A 15,292-nucleotide genomic window follows, 5' to 3' on the forward strand; every position below is an offset into this window, starting at 1 on the left:
ATTGAGAAAGAGGGAAATGTCATTAAAATCAGATATATAGGGAAAAGCTGGATTTCTCCCTTCCTATTAAGAATGGTTCATTTGTTTTGAAATATTTAATATGCACAAACCTTTTAAAAGGCTGTTAAATCAGTACTGGTATTTTACTAAGTATACTCAGAGACTGTATACATGCACATGATCATTGCTTTGATGACTTCACAATAAGTTTCAAGAGTTGTCGGGAGACAAAACAGCAGAGAAATTTCACCCAGTAACTCCAATATGCATTGTTACAGCGAACTGTGTGGTAAATATAGTAATTTTCTGCAAATACTACTACACAACGGCAGGTGGATGTAAAGTATTCTTCCCTGCTCCCAGCCAATGGCAAATGCAAACTGAAAACTTAGCAGCAGACATGGCTATGGCTCTTTCTATTGCAGGTGCTAAAGACCACTGTACAGTTGACATTTTACTAAGCACAATGATATACAAGCAACTCCCTGTTTGCATGGGGGTTGTGTTCCAGGTCAATGCGTTCGTCAGTGGTTGTGTGTAAGCTGATTCTGTCCTATACCGGGGCCGAAAGTGGCATGCGTGTTAGCAGTCCTGTGTGTCTTGGTCATACACAAAATGGCTTCTCTCTCTGTACATGTCTGCTCAGAAGTATGTTTGTGTGTAATAGGCCCTACTGCCAGGTATGTCAGCAACCATTACTACCTCAGCCTAGAATTGCCCTATGGGGTTCATGCACCCTTATAACAGCTGTGTGGAGGGCAGAAATACAACAGGGTAAGACTTTTGTACTATTTATTTTTTTAGCACACCACTCTGCCCACAAAAGAGGACACAAATCTGCATATGGCACAAAGCCCATGCAAATCTGAGACCTCTTTTGTGAGTGGTTCAGAGGGCCCAATCTACATACAGCAGGCATAGGTAAACTTGCCCCTCCAGATGATGGGAGTTGTAGTCCCAAAACATCTGGAGGGCCAAGTTTGCCCATGCCTGACATTCAGTGTACTGGGTATGTACACACACACACACACACCCCCCCGATAAATTACACTCATTTCTGCATAATTAGCACTATAACATTTTATGAAATGCAGGTTTCTGGAGCTTATATGAATATGTAGTGTTATGAATTTGACGAATAACAGTCCTATTATAAACATATTGCCTATACCAAAAACCTAAGCCTTTTTAAAAATTATCACACTGACTTCTAGCATTATCTATGTAGCAGGTCTTGCAGAAGTTAAAAGCAAAACTCTTTTGACCTTGACTGTGTCCTTAGATTTAGTCCTATTGCAATATTTGCATTCCTGGAACAGACACACTTTCCTCCCAAAGAACTCTGTTAAGTATCTAATTCATTCAACATGTCCTGCTCAAGTAACCTTAATAATAAAAAAAGGAAGTAGAAATTTATAAATAAAAGCAAAATTTCCATTTCACAACATATTTTATGGGAGCTTAAAATATATTACATAGTAGAAAGCACAAAACCTGTATTACGAGGCACAGCAAGTCATAGATGGAGTTTAATGTTCAATTTTTGTGCACCCAGAGATAGAAAGCACCATCAAAAATTAAGAGTAGAAACCACATCACAGCGTGCACACACAACCCTACCTTAGCACTAATAAATAATGTATAACACTTAAGAACATACTTGGTTAAGAAATGTTTTTATTAGGAAGATTCATACTTTAACCTTTCAATGCACTCACAGAGCTCAGAGTGGTTTACAACAATATGAAAACAATCCAAGAAAAAATAACAAATAAAATCTAACAGCAACAAAGCAATAAGAAACAGAAAACGTTCAGCAGAGAAACCAGACGAAGATTATCAGCCATTTGCTCATTTTAAGCAAATCCTTAATACATCTAATCAGGACAGCTCTACTATCATCAGCCATTTTGTTAATTATCTCAGATACTTCGTGAAAAAAATGAAAGGACAGTTCGGAACCCTGGCAGAAAGGAAACAACATTAATAGCACAGAATGACAAGGAAGTAGGATGTTTTTATGTCCTTATGCTAATAGCACATATGAGGAGGGCTCTGGGGATATTATTACAGTATGGCATTTATACCTATTCACACAGCAAAGGACGGGGAGAAATCGGTGTAAGAAAATCTGTACAGTATCCAACCTTCTTTCTGGGTGATGTTACTGTTTCCTGTGCTACTGAAAAGCATCACAGATTACCATGTTTGATGCAGCGGGTAAACCTAGAGAGAAAGGATGAATGTGACAAAGTCCCCTTCGTCATCCATCCTTGCTATGCTCTCTGGTCCATGGTAGTAGTTAGAACACGGGCAAACAAGTCACTAGTTCAAATTTCAGCTCAGCAATGAACTCACTAGTTTGCCTTAGGCAGGCTGCTGTCTCTCTGCTGCCTTCCTAACGTAGTGTATTAACAGGAAGACAAATGCTAGCCTACTTAATAGGCTTGTTTAAAGGATTACTTGGCTAATATATGTAAAGCATTTTTGGTACGGAGTAAAATCTTTATGCAAAATGATAAAGCACGGACGATTCAATTACTGGAAAGAAGCTTCTTCCACTGAAATAAGATGGAGCTCCTTTCCCATTGCATGGATTGGATTGCAACTCTTGTTCCAGAGCCCTGGCTTGCTTGTGAAGAACATACAGGGGGAAATGCAAACTTGTTTTCAAATTAAGCAACATCTTCTCTTCAGTTTCAGATATGCAAAACTACACACGACACACATGAGCGTAGCACCTGCCCATTTAATTGTTTCACGAAAGATGCATAGGGGAACTTCGGGAACTTCCAACACAACTAAGCAGCTATTAAACAATGATAAAATTCCTTAAACAACATTAGGTTTTTCAAGAATCTATGACTGTCTTCCTGATTCAGAAAACAAGTCCTGCAATAAAACATTATTTAAAAAGCCGGTCTGAAGCCAGGCTAAAATTAGCTCACAGCGTTCCCTCTGTCGCACAAGTAATTTCAAGGTTGTATTTTTAGAAAGCAATCTTGGGAGAATCGCGATGGTTTGTACCTGATCTCTAGGAGCCATCTATGAACGAGTGTACATTTCCCCTGGATGGTTCAATACAGACCTTCATTTGCTAACAAAGACTGTTCAAGGCAAGGTCAGGTCCTAGCATCAATCAGCAGATAAAGTTTCCATCAACAGACATATGTAATTATCATGCCAATTACAACCAGGTTTTTTTAAAAAAATCTTATTAGAAACACCAAGTGTCAAAAACACATTACAGTATTTAAGACCTGCAGCTCCTCCTACCAGTGTGCTGAGAAACAGCATACAATCTCCAGTCCAATTCTTCCAAAGCCATTTCTTCAGTTTTTAGCCAGCATCTCATTCTCTAACAAAGGCAACGCACAGGAAAGCATTCTTCTCCCCATCATCAAGTAGAAACATTATGGGGGGGACCTACAGCACTGCTTCAACAGCACTGCATTTCAGTTACTGCACACAGATACCCCCCACCCTCCTTCTCCATATTAGCTCAAAAGGAGGTGCAAGAACCCTTCCTCCGCAGTGCACAGACAGGAGGGATGCTGTGGAGAGGCAGAGTCACGAATGATAATTACATCAATATCGCTTAAAAAAAAAAAGTTATCCCCTCCTCCATGAAGCAACCCCACCACCCAGCCTTGCTCCCACGCTGAATCGCTATTAGATGTCAGAATTAACACGACGCTTTCATTAGCCAGCTCTCCCTCGCTGGAAGAGTTAAAGCACATCCCAGCGTTGCTCTGCTTTAGCAGCACATCTATACTGATGCTGCCTGCTGTTTCCTTAAAAAGAGGAAAGCTAACACAGCTTTGAAAGATAATACAGCTCTGAACAGAAAAAGGGGAGGACACAGAATTTCCCTTCCATTGGAAGCAGCCAAGGAAGCCTAGTTTAGATGAAATACTTGTTGTTTTTAAATTTCTGCCTGGTTGGGCTTTTTAAAATAAAATGAAATGAATGAAAACATAAATCCAGTGGGTCAAGTGCTATTGACATTTGGTTGTACTGTATCCCTTAAGTCTTTTAATCAGTGTTGGAAACTGGGATAGAAAAGCTAGGAGCCAAATGGCTTCTGGGACCTGGGTTGTGGGAGCCAAAATAATAATAATAATAATAATAATAATAATAATAATAATAATAATAATTTATTTATACCCCGCCCTCCCCAGCCAAGGCCGGGCTCAGAGCGGCTTACAAGCAATAATAAAAACAAGATGAATGATTACAACTTAAAAACAAAAATAAAATACAACATTAAAATAATGGAACATTAAATTATTAAAATGTAGCCTCATCGCAGGAGGAGAAGGAAAAGAAAAAAGAAAGAGAGGGAGGGAGGGAATCAAATTGGCTCCAAGCCAAAGGCCAGGCGGAACAACTCTGTGTTAGGATCTTTGCAAAAAAGAAAAAAACAGCCATGTTGTTTCAGATGAGCACTATTTAGTTAAGACAAAAGCCACATTTTAAATTATTATTATTAATAATGATGATAATTTGATTTATTACCTGCCCTTCACCCTAAGGTCCCAAGGAGAGTCACAACAATTTAAAGTACTACATTTAAAATAAAATACCTTGCTTAGAAGCCATTTTTTTACTATGTTAGTTTTGGATTTATGAACATTAGAAAATTGAAATCAATTGACTGAGATTAAGCAGTCAAGTGCTGCATAAACCAGGAGGTAGACAACATGGTGAACTCCAGAAGTTGTTGGATTCCACCTCCCATTAGCAGATAATAGCCAACAGGAATTATGAAAGCTGTAGGGCAACTCAGTATGAATTATGGGTGAGTAACCTACCCTTGAATTATGGTGCTGGAGGAGACTCTTGAGAGTCCCATGGACTGCAAGAAGATCAAAGCTATCCATTCTTAAGGAAATCAGCCCTGAGTGCTCACTGGAAGGACAGATCCTGAAGCTGAGGCTCCAATACTTTGGCCACCTCATGAGAAGAGAAGACTCCCTGGAAAAGACCCTGATGTTGGGAAAGATGGAGGGCACAAGGAGAAGGGGACGACAGAGGACGAGATGGTTGGACAGTGTTCTCAAAGCTACCAGCATGAGTTTGACCAAACTGCGGGAGGCAGTGGAAGACAGGAGTGCCGACTTCCGGGTTGGCGCCATTGTTTAATGGCGGATTCCCTCCGAGCTCCGGAGGGAATCGGCTCCGTAGCGTCTGGGTCTGGCCGCTGCGGCGAAGCGGGGACCCTTAAAATCACAGGCGCGGATGCCTGTGAACACAGAGACTCGGCGGGCACCATTTGCGCCCCCCCAATCTGCGACGGAGCCTTTTTAAAGGCTTCGGAACGGAGGCAGGGTGAGGCGTGGTGCTGAGAGTACTCCCTCGCCTACGGAGTGAAGCCGCAAGCCATAGACAGAGAGCGCCAACTTCTTCCAAGATCGACTGGACTCTAAAATATAAACCCGTGAGTAATACGGAGATTGGGACTTTATAAAAAATTTTAATTCTGGATTTGGAACGAGCGGGAAGGGGCTAAAAAGGAAGTCACCCCCCCCTCTTTGTAAACAATTTAAAGCAAAGGACTGAGCAGCTAAGGTCGAAAGAATTTGCTTCTTGTTTTTTTTAATGAAAAGATTTTGATTTCACGGTTTTGACACTATAAGAAGATTTACTGGAGGATAAAAAGAACTTGGGGACTGAAATTTTACCCCCCCCCCAGACCCGGGAACGCCCTATGAGAAAGCCTGGTGTATGGAAGATTTTGACAGCTGTCAAGTGAGCTGTTAGTCAGCTAGCTGTCAGCTGGAAAAAGAAAACATTGTTTCTGCTGTTTCTGCTGGTTTATTTGGTACAACTTTGTTAAAAACAAGGAGGGCTGATACAAAATAACTGGACTTTTGGTTTTGAGCTGAAAGGAACATTAAGGAACTAAAATCCCCCTAGAGGGGGAATAAGGACATTACACTACAAAAATGACTGGAGTATGTAAATTCCAAACAGAACTAGACAGAGTTTTCGTTCTCTTGGGAAACTTGAAAGATGAATACAATGCTTTGTCTACAAACGTATCATTACTACACTGGACAGTAAACAACAGCTTGGAGCCTGATAAGGACTTGAAACAGGAAGCCTATTTAACTGAACAAATAAATGAAACTGAAAGCGTAGAAACGATGGAGCAATGTGTTGTTTTTGAAGAAAATGAAGGAGGAGCAGGAGATTTGCAGGAGTTAAAGGAGAGTTACAACATGAGGCCTGACATGATGACAAAAAAGGATAATAAAAATTGGATGTGGAAAGCCTGGTCTGAATGGGAATCTGGAAAATGGAAAGATCTCCTCGGGAGGAGACCTGAAGACCTGAGGATTACAAATTGGTTGAAGGTGAAAGCTGGAGCTTTGGGGACATTTGGATCTGTAAGAAATCTGAAACAAGAGTTGGAGCACCCCATAGGCTTTGCTTTTAAGTATGGAGGACTGGCTGGAAGTAACATGGATTCTGTTGGGCCGGAGCCCCTCCGAGACTTGGGGCTTAACATTAAGGACCATCAAAGAGACCGGCGGAAAGGAACTGAGAGAGATATAAGGGCCTCGGACGTGAGATCTCCAGGCTAAATAAATAACATAAAGACTGATGGACATTGGTTGGGGTCTGGAACCGGGAAAAGGGTGGGCGGAGGTTGGGAATCTAAAGGGTGTATAATGATAATTTGTTTTTTATAATTTAGTTAATGGTAAGGAAATTGGGCAAATCGTGGAAGGGAAATGTCGGTCGACTTTAGGAAAAAGGTTTAAGAATAATTAATGGGGTATAAGTATGGATGTGTGTTTTTAATAAGGTAAAATTGGTTTTTTCTTTTTAAATTAATTGAAAATAAGATTGTTAAAAATAAATGGAGGAAATGGAAAAAAGAAGGAAAGTAAAACAATAGTAAGTTAGAATAAATGTATAAGTTAAGGTAAAGAAATAAGTTAAGGACTTGCTGAACTGACAATTTAAATGGGAATACAAGAAGGGGAGGTGTGAGGAGGTCTGAGAAATAAGGTTAAGAACAATAAGTATCAGAAACTTTTATGTGTTTTTATTGTTGTTTAGTTTTGAATATTTTGTATTTTTGTGTTTGTTTTTTTCTCTTTTGTTTGGTTTATTTCTTGTTCTTGTTTGTTGTGTGTTTTTTGAAAATTCTAATAAATATTAAATTAAAAAAAAAAAAATGGAAGACAGGAGTGCCTGGCGTGCTCTGGTCCAGGGGTCACGAAGAGTCGGACACGACTAAACGACTAAACAACAACAACAACCTACCCTTCCTCTACAAAACCAGAATGCAAGCTGATTTTTGCTCCCATGTGTGGGAAGGCTGTGACGAGGAACCACAAAAATACGCAACCCTTTGTAGGTTACCTGGAGCCCTGCATGGTGTGGGTCCTGCATTATGGGCTTTCCTTGAACTAGAGATAGCACACATGCAGGAATGCAGACTAAGTGCAAGACCTGTGTCTTCAATAGCTATTTGGATCGAAAATTTTGGAAGGCTGGCCTGATTTGCTCAAATATCCACTAATTATTTCTTGAGCCCCGGTCCCTGCATCACAAATAGTGTGAGGATTAACACTGCAAACGTTAATGAGGCATTTTTGTTGTTGTCCTTATGGGTTACTAGGATATGTTAATCTTAGTTCTTGCAGCACAGAGTACTTCCTATAAATAACATGTTCTTAACAAATTCCACTTCCCGAAGGCAGCAATCTCACCAGGAAACCTCTTAAGATACCCAAACCCACATTTTCCCTTTCACGGTAGTTAAATTAACCCAAGAGCAAAGCCTTACTGCTTTTAAGTAATGAACTCTCCATTTACTGTAGCAGAAGTTACAACAAATAACACAAACTTGAAGTACCCAGAGGCAGTTGAACTGTGGGATTTTTCAACTGGTCTGATGGCAGAATCCATAATTCACAGCACACTATTAGTTTTATTTATGTGCCTCAACTATTTTAAGTCCCAGGAAATTTATTTCCTTTTTAGCCTTAGCTATTTTTTCGCTTTTAAGAAAATTAATCTGATGCAGTAAGTAGCGAATAGAAGAAAACTCAATACCACTTGGTATTCAAGTCCAGATTTTTACTCTGCAAAAGACATGTCAAACAACGAAGTGATGATTTAAAAGATTATGGCCTTACCAGCGGTCCTGCTTGGATCACAACCCAGAAGGCAGCTACATTTATGATCTACAGCTTTTTGAACCTCAGATCCCCTGTAGTCAAGTCTGACCCTCTGTCTAGGGTTGTAGCCTGAGTATTAAGAAAACCATTTGAAAGCCCCACCCTATCCCAAAATCAGCAGTAATATTATATCCAACCAAAGTATGTACATGGTATACTGTATACCTTTTGAGTTCTCCTATGTGTATAATATAATAAAATTTATCCAGGGTGAGAATAGAAGCTTTTTTCTTTGTTTCTGAGAAAAATACACAACATTAAACAAAGCCACAAAGACTTGCAAAGTACCCAGACTAAAATGAACTTATGTCTGGTTTCAATGGATTTTTCAAATGCTTAACTCAGTCTATTAGATAAGTTCATGAAGATACCAACAAAAGCTAAGTTCGGTGATACAGTCATACCTCGGGTTGAATGTGCTTCGGGTTGAGCGCGTTCGAGTTGCGCTCCGCGGCAACCCAGAAGTAACGGAGCGCGTTACTTCTGGGTTTCGCCGCTTGCGCATGTGCAGACACTCAAAATGACGTCACATGCATGCGCAGAAGCGGCGAAAAGCGATGTGCGTGTGTGCAGACGTGCCATCACTAGTTACGTTTGCTTCTAGATGCGAACGGGGCTCCGGAACGGATCCCGTTCGTATCTAGAGGGACCACTGTATTCACAATACCAAGAGATGCTAGTAGAGTTGTAGATAGATGTTAATAAAGTTGTAGACAATGAAGTTGTAGACGACAGGGTGCTGGCGTTTTGCACCTGTTTCGCTCTGGCACTCCAAGTAATCAAAAGGCCGCTGTTCGCCCCTGATGGGGCCCTTTAACTGGGGCTTGCAGGTACACATTCCCAAGATAGTTTTCCGGCCTTCTTCAGTGATCTAATCTCAAAGTCTTGATATTTATATTGATATTCAATCTTATAGAGAATACTCTTTCTTGGTTTAAGCTTAAGAGACTGATTTGCTTAGCCTTAGGCTGGGTAGTTCGCAAGTCTTTGTGGCTTTGTTTAATGTTTTGTATTTTTCTCAGAAGGTTGATAAAGTATGTATAATTATTGTTCTTTGTATATTAATCGCCAACGTGTTGCATGAGTCGCACTACTTCTATCAGCAGCACAGGTAGTATTTTTCTAGCATTTTTTTTTTTTGGCCAGTTGATAAATGTTGAGGAAGCCATTATCACAACAAATAGGGTTGCTTCTTTTGCTCAACCTGCTGCAGAAAATTACATTAGAAGAGTTCAGCATTCTAAAATCCATGAATGATTACACTGGGCAACAATTTTTTACTTTTTGAATGTTGTCTAGATTTCTACAATTGATTTAGGGTATTTTTGCACTGCTGAATCAGGAAATGGCATCCGTTTCTCTCCATCAGGTCAGGTTTTCGTGCTATGTTGATTTGAAAAAAATCAGATCTTGTGACAAAATCGATTACATTTTTGTGGCATTATCAGCTGATTTTTGTCAACACATATCATCCTAAATATGTTTTTAAGAGAAAAAAATGTTTTTCCAACAACATATATTGATTACCTGATAGAAACATTGATTACTATAAACTGAATGGTGGGCATTGATAAATGTAAGTACACGTAAATTGCATTCTGCTTCACCATTTTTCAAACTTCAGGGCTTGAACTTCCGTTTCTTGGAACTCCTGGAATGCTCAGCGGCAGGGAGGTCTCTCTTCAGAGTCCAACAGTAGTCAGCCATCATGATTGCGTCCCACCGACCCTGATACCTGGTCTCCATCTCTTTCATGTCCTGATGGAATCTCTCCCCCTGCTCGTCACTCATTGAACCCACGTTCTCAGGAAACCGGTCCATATGTGAAAATAGGTAGTGCATCTTGACGCTCATGTTGCAGCCCAGGTTTCTGAAAGCAGTCAGCATGTTGTTGACAAGTTCTGCGTAGTTTCTGGCCTTATTGTTGCCAAGAAAGTTCTTCACTACCAGAACAAATGCCTGCCACGCTTCCAGTTCCACTTCGTTCATTGAGTTTCCAAACTCTGGATCTCTGATGAGCTGACGGATCTGAGGACCATCAAAGATGCCAGCTTTCAACTTCTCCATGGTCAATCCTGGAAAAGCCTGGCACAAGTAAGTGAAGCAGTCACCATCCTCGTCCAGATCCTTGGTGAAGTGCTTGATTAAGCGGAGCTTGATGTGCAGCGGTGGGAAGAGTATTCTGTCTCTGTCCACCAGAGGGTCGTTGATGACGTTCCTTTCTTTGCAAGGCACCAATTCCTCCCGCACAGGCCAGTCCTTCTTCGTGTAATGCTGAGCACGGTCCCTACTATCCCACATGCACAGAAAACATGGGTACTTGGTGAAGCCAGACTGTTGTCCCAACAAAAAGTTCACCATCTTCAGGTCAACACAAATAAGCCACTTATGCTGATCATAACCAATTTTCTCCCGCACATACTTCACTGCTTCATAGTTCTCCTTCAGTGTAGTCGAGTGAGCCAGGGGTATAGAGGCAAACTGGTTGCCGTTGTGTAGCAGAACACATTTCAGTGATCGCTTGCTGCTGTCAATGAACAGTCTCCAATCTTTGGGTTCGTACTGTGGCACTCCAAGCTTGAGCAGATGCTGCGCAATATCCGCACGGTACACCAAGTCCTTCTCTTCCGAGAAAAAACGGAGGTACTCTTGATGCCTGTTGCGGAAGAAGCTGATGCGAGCACTGTCAGAGAGGAGGTTTTTTCCCTTCAATCTGGATGCCAACAGTTCAGCAGAGTCCTTTGACAAGCTGAGGTCGCGAACTAGATCATTCAACTCCTTTTGGGAAAATGGATGTGGAGCATCATCTTCAAGAACCACTTCTTCTTCATGTCCTTCAACACTGGAAGCATCTTCGTCACTAATGTCAGGAAGTTCTCCGAAGGTAGGCACTGGAATTTCATCACAATGAGCTACAGGACGACGTGCTGATTGAAGATCAGGATACTTGAGGCTGCTCCGGTTCTTTCTGTTGATCCCAGTCACATCAACAGCGCAGAAGTAGCAGTCAGTGACATGGTTTTCCGGCTCCCTCCAAACCAGGGGAATTCCAAAGTTCAGACTCCTCTTGCCATTGGTCTACCCACGTAGAGTCTCGGTGCATGCCATGTGTGGTGCCCAAGCTTTATCCTGGTCACCAAGTTTAATACCAAAATAAGCATGGTAAGCAACTTTATGCTTTGCCGCACCAATTTATGGAAGATTTTGAGGTTTTATGACTTCAAACTGAGCCCTTTTCGACATAATCACCCAGAACTATCGGACCTGAATACTTCTTATCATTAAAATAATAATTTCCAATCAAAACAATTATTCAACATGGCATTTTACCCCCACCAACTTCTTCTAAAATGCTCCACACAAGCGTACATGTGAACAAAAACGTAAAAAAGGCATGTGGCCATAGCTCAAAAACTTGACCTGATTGAGCAAAACCAATGTGATTTTTGGATTCAGCACATCAGATTTGTCCTAAATCAACTGAAAAAACGCAGACAACAAATTTGTTGTTGACCAGTGTTATACCCCATATACTGCAAAAAAGAGAAGTTTATTTCCAAAGAATTATGTATGTTTCTACGTGACTCTACAGACTGCATGGGTCACTGTTTCTCCCCCTAAATTTAAAAGAACTTCCAGTCCCCCACATGCTCACACAGAAGGGCAGTGGCTGTCTTAAAGCCTCTTGGAAGTCTCCCCCCTTCATGTCCTTAATCTGAGAAACTGAAAAAGGGAGAGTGTGGAGACTTGCAAAGCACAAGGAATTCTGAGAGGTAGCCCTGCCCACCTGTCACTCATTTGACATCATAATGACAACATGCAATTGATAGGTAGATGGCCCTTGGGAGTCAAAAAGGTCCTCTACCCAATTTAAAATGAGTAATCTACACTACTGCACCTGTACACCAGCTCTCCCAGACCACACAAACTATTCCACTTCATAATTGCAGATACCAGCTCTGTGGCAAATTGGGCCTTAGATTTGGGTTGGGTGGAACAATTGCCTTATGCCTGTTTTCAGATTTGGTCTATCCGTTTGTCTGTCAAGGAACATCTGCACATTAGACTCAAGGTCATGTTCCAAAATACACGTTCGGTTAGTGTTGCAGAAGCATCTGTAGAACATATTGGTCCATGTTGGCTTAGCTTAACCACAATGTAGCCTAACGCAAACCTAACTTTCTTGTTGCTACACACAACATAATGGAGATCAATGGTGGGCAATCTTTCTTTTAGAGTAGCCTGTACACCATTACTGAGGTTTTTCTTGAGATGAGAAACAAAGGTTTCCTAGAACAGAAATTGAACACCTGGAATCTAAATCTTGACCCAATATTCAATTCCTGTAGCTGGAAGAGGTAGACTCCCCACTCTGCTCAAAGATGCACATAACTTGGAGTGTTTATTTTGCAAGTCAAGTATGGTGAACACAAAGAAGTGATAATGATACCACCAAGTCTAGAAAATAATGATATGCTCCTGAACTGCCTCCAATCCCAATGAAACTTGAAAGTTATGATTCATAATTGAGTATAGTCTTTATTTAAAGGCATCAGAAGGGGGTAATTTTATTTATAACAGAATTATAAAGAGACTGAATAAAGGCAAACTAAGTTTTAATCCTTAATATTTATCACAAAGCAACAACGGCAGGGTTGCGAGGTTGTTGTTTTTTTGTTAATATAATAACTGCTGTCATGTACATTTTAAAATTAACTTTGATGATATAAAGCTCTCTTAATCCACACTCCTTATGACTCCCATGTAAAGAGATTAAACATACAAATCAAGAGCATTCATTTGAGAGCAAGTCAGGCTAATCTTAACAAATACAGCAAATGGCGTTTTAATAAAATGCCACATTTAATCATCACATAGCATTAATTCCAAAAGGTATTTCAGGACCGAACAAGAGTACATCACTGGTACCTTGTCAGTTTGAGTACATATCAAAGAAAAGGAAAATTCACCCTTGAGGAGGAAAGCAACTCATTATATCATACCAGCAATATAGTTAAGTTTTCCTCCTTTCTTTAAAACATTTACAAAAACTGTCAAAACCTTAAATAATCTTAGCTTTTATAAAAAATGAAGAGCTTTGATGTGTGAATACTGGAAAAAAAATTTGGGACTATCAAATGATACATTTGATTTTGAAAGAACTCAATTGCATCTACCGTATTTTTTGCCCTATAGGACGCACTTTTTCCCCTCCAAAAATGAAGGGGAAATGTGTGTGCGTCCCATGGGGCGAATGCAGGCTCCTTGGCTTCAGCGATAGCAACGTGAAGCCTCTGAAGCCTGCGCTCCGGAGGCTTCGCGTTGCTTTCGCTGAAGCCAGGAGAGTCTGCTCTTTGAGGCTGGCGGTGGGGGAAAGCAGCGCTTCCCCCCATCGCCAGCCCGAGGATCAGGGGGCAGCAGGGTGGCACGCGACGCCTTCGCGCTACTCTCCGACCTGGTTTGGAGGCTGGCGGTGGGGGAAAGCAGCGCTTCCCCCCATCGCCAGCCCCACAAGCTGGGTCGAAAAGCCCGCAGGAGCCGCACACTCTTTAAAGGGTGCACGGCTTCTGCGGGCTTTTCTATGAGGTGGGGGAATTCCGCCTGTCTGCTGCTCCCAGAGCTGCGGGGGGGAAATCATATTTTTTTCCTTGATTTCCCCCCCTGAAAACTAGGTGCGTCCTAGGGCCGGTGCGCCTTATAGGGTAGTTTCTCCCCTCTGTGTTCAGTTCCCTGACATATTATATAAGAGAGCCCATGGAATTTACTGGTTCAATCAATGTTTTAACAAGGCTACTGGTGGTCACTGGACAGAATTAAACGGGGATCTGGGAGATCTGGGTCTCGCTTCCTGAGGGAATATTCTCAGATTCCATTTCAAATAAATAAAACAGGAATGTGTTCACATCTGCAATTCCTCGTGTAACCAAGCAAGATTACTACTGAAACACCTACAGTTACATTTAAAGGGGCTTTCAATTTAAAGGCATTCATTCATAATCCCACATACAGTAGCTCTGCCCAATCATACACCAGAAACAAAAATGCAAGAAGTCATTCCTATAGTCCCCTTATCATTAATGTTAGTGAAGGGCAACTAGATAGAAACTCATAGGGTGTCCACCCAACTGTCTCCCTTTAGTCATTACCTCTCTTTATTTAATTGGCTATTTTTATCCCAGACTGGCATTTGTATTGGACTTGAAATTGCTTTATATCTGTTTTTTTAATTGCTGATGGGGTTTTCTAAATCACTTTAGGATGTTTTACGGGAAAAGAGCATAAATAGATCTGTACTTTTATTTCTATAGGATAACTGCCTACCATTTTGTGTATGTGCACTATGCAAAAATCAAAATGATGGGAAAACCGTGAAGCCAGCCAATGCTTCTCTTGATTCCTGCAGTCCTGGTTAACTTTGCCAGCTCAGCTGTTCCCTGCCTCATGCAATGGGGCAGGGATTCACAAGAGCAGGCACGATGCAGGAAAAACTGTGAAGCCAGCCAATGCCTCTACAGTGGTACCTCGGGTTAAGAACTTAATTCGTTCTGGAAGTCTGTTCTTAACCTGAAACTGTTCTTAACCTGAAGCACCACTTTACTAATGGGGCCTCCTGCTGCTGCCGCTCCGCCGGAGCCCGATTTCTGTTCTCATCCTGAAGCAACCTGAAGCACTATTTCTGGGTTAGCGGAGTCTGTAACCTGAAGCGTATGTAACCCGAGGTACCACTGTACATAGCAATATACTGACATATCAGGCACTGTGATGTATCACAGTATATCACAATGTTCTAGACTACTGCAATGTTGAAAACTAGTTATTGCCCAGCTCTACTCCCATCACATAGAAAGGGATGTGTATCTCAATTTTAAACACCAGAAGTATTGAATGTAAACAGTATAGACTGCTCCCCTTATCACCTATAGGTTCTCTACCTTCAGGCACTGTCTTCCCTCGCACAAGTACTTTCCTCCTCATACTGGAAGTGTGAGCACCTGGGAGAAGAATGCTTGGGTAGAGAGGCCATGGGAAGGGAGAATTCTGCACTTTCAATCCCTATGCCCATTTTGCTGTTCTGCATCCTCATTCAATGCAAA

The 15,292-nt window shown here is 41.3% G+C and overlaps 1 protein-coding gene across 9 annotated transcripts in view; it reads right to left on the reverse strand.

Annotated features, from left to right (window-relative positions):
• The window catches only part of MCF2L (MCF.2 cell line derived transforming sequence like), a 117,200-nt gene that overhangs the window by 89,578 nt on the left and 12,330 nt on the right, over window positions 1-15,292 (reverse strand). The window contains exon 1 of one of the 9 annotated variants that reach the window (XM_053384384.1): window positions 3,277-3,578. The exons of the other annotated variants lie outside the window; for them this stretch is intronic. Within the exon in view, the coding sequence (XP_053240359.1) occupies window positions 3,277-3,355 (79 nt within the window). The 5' untranslated portion in view covers window positions 3,356-3,578. Of the gene's footprint in view, window positions 1-3,276; window positions 3,579-15,292 lie in introns of those variants that run through there. 9 annotated transcript variants of the gene reach the window in all.

Source organism: Podarcis raffonei, chromosome 4 (assembly GCF_027172205.1).
Source record: "Podarcis raffonei isolate rPodRaf1 chromosome 4, rPodRaf1.pri, whole genome shotgun sequence".
Lineage (NCBI taxonomy): Eukaryota > Metazoa > Chordata > Lepidosauria > Squamata > Lacertidae > Podarcis > Podarcis raffonei.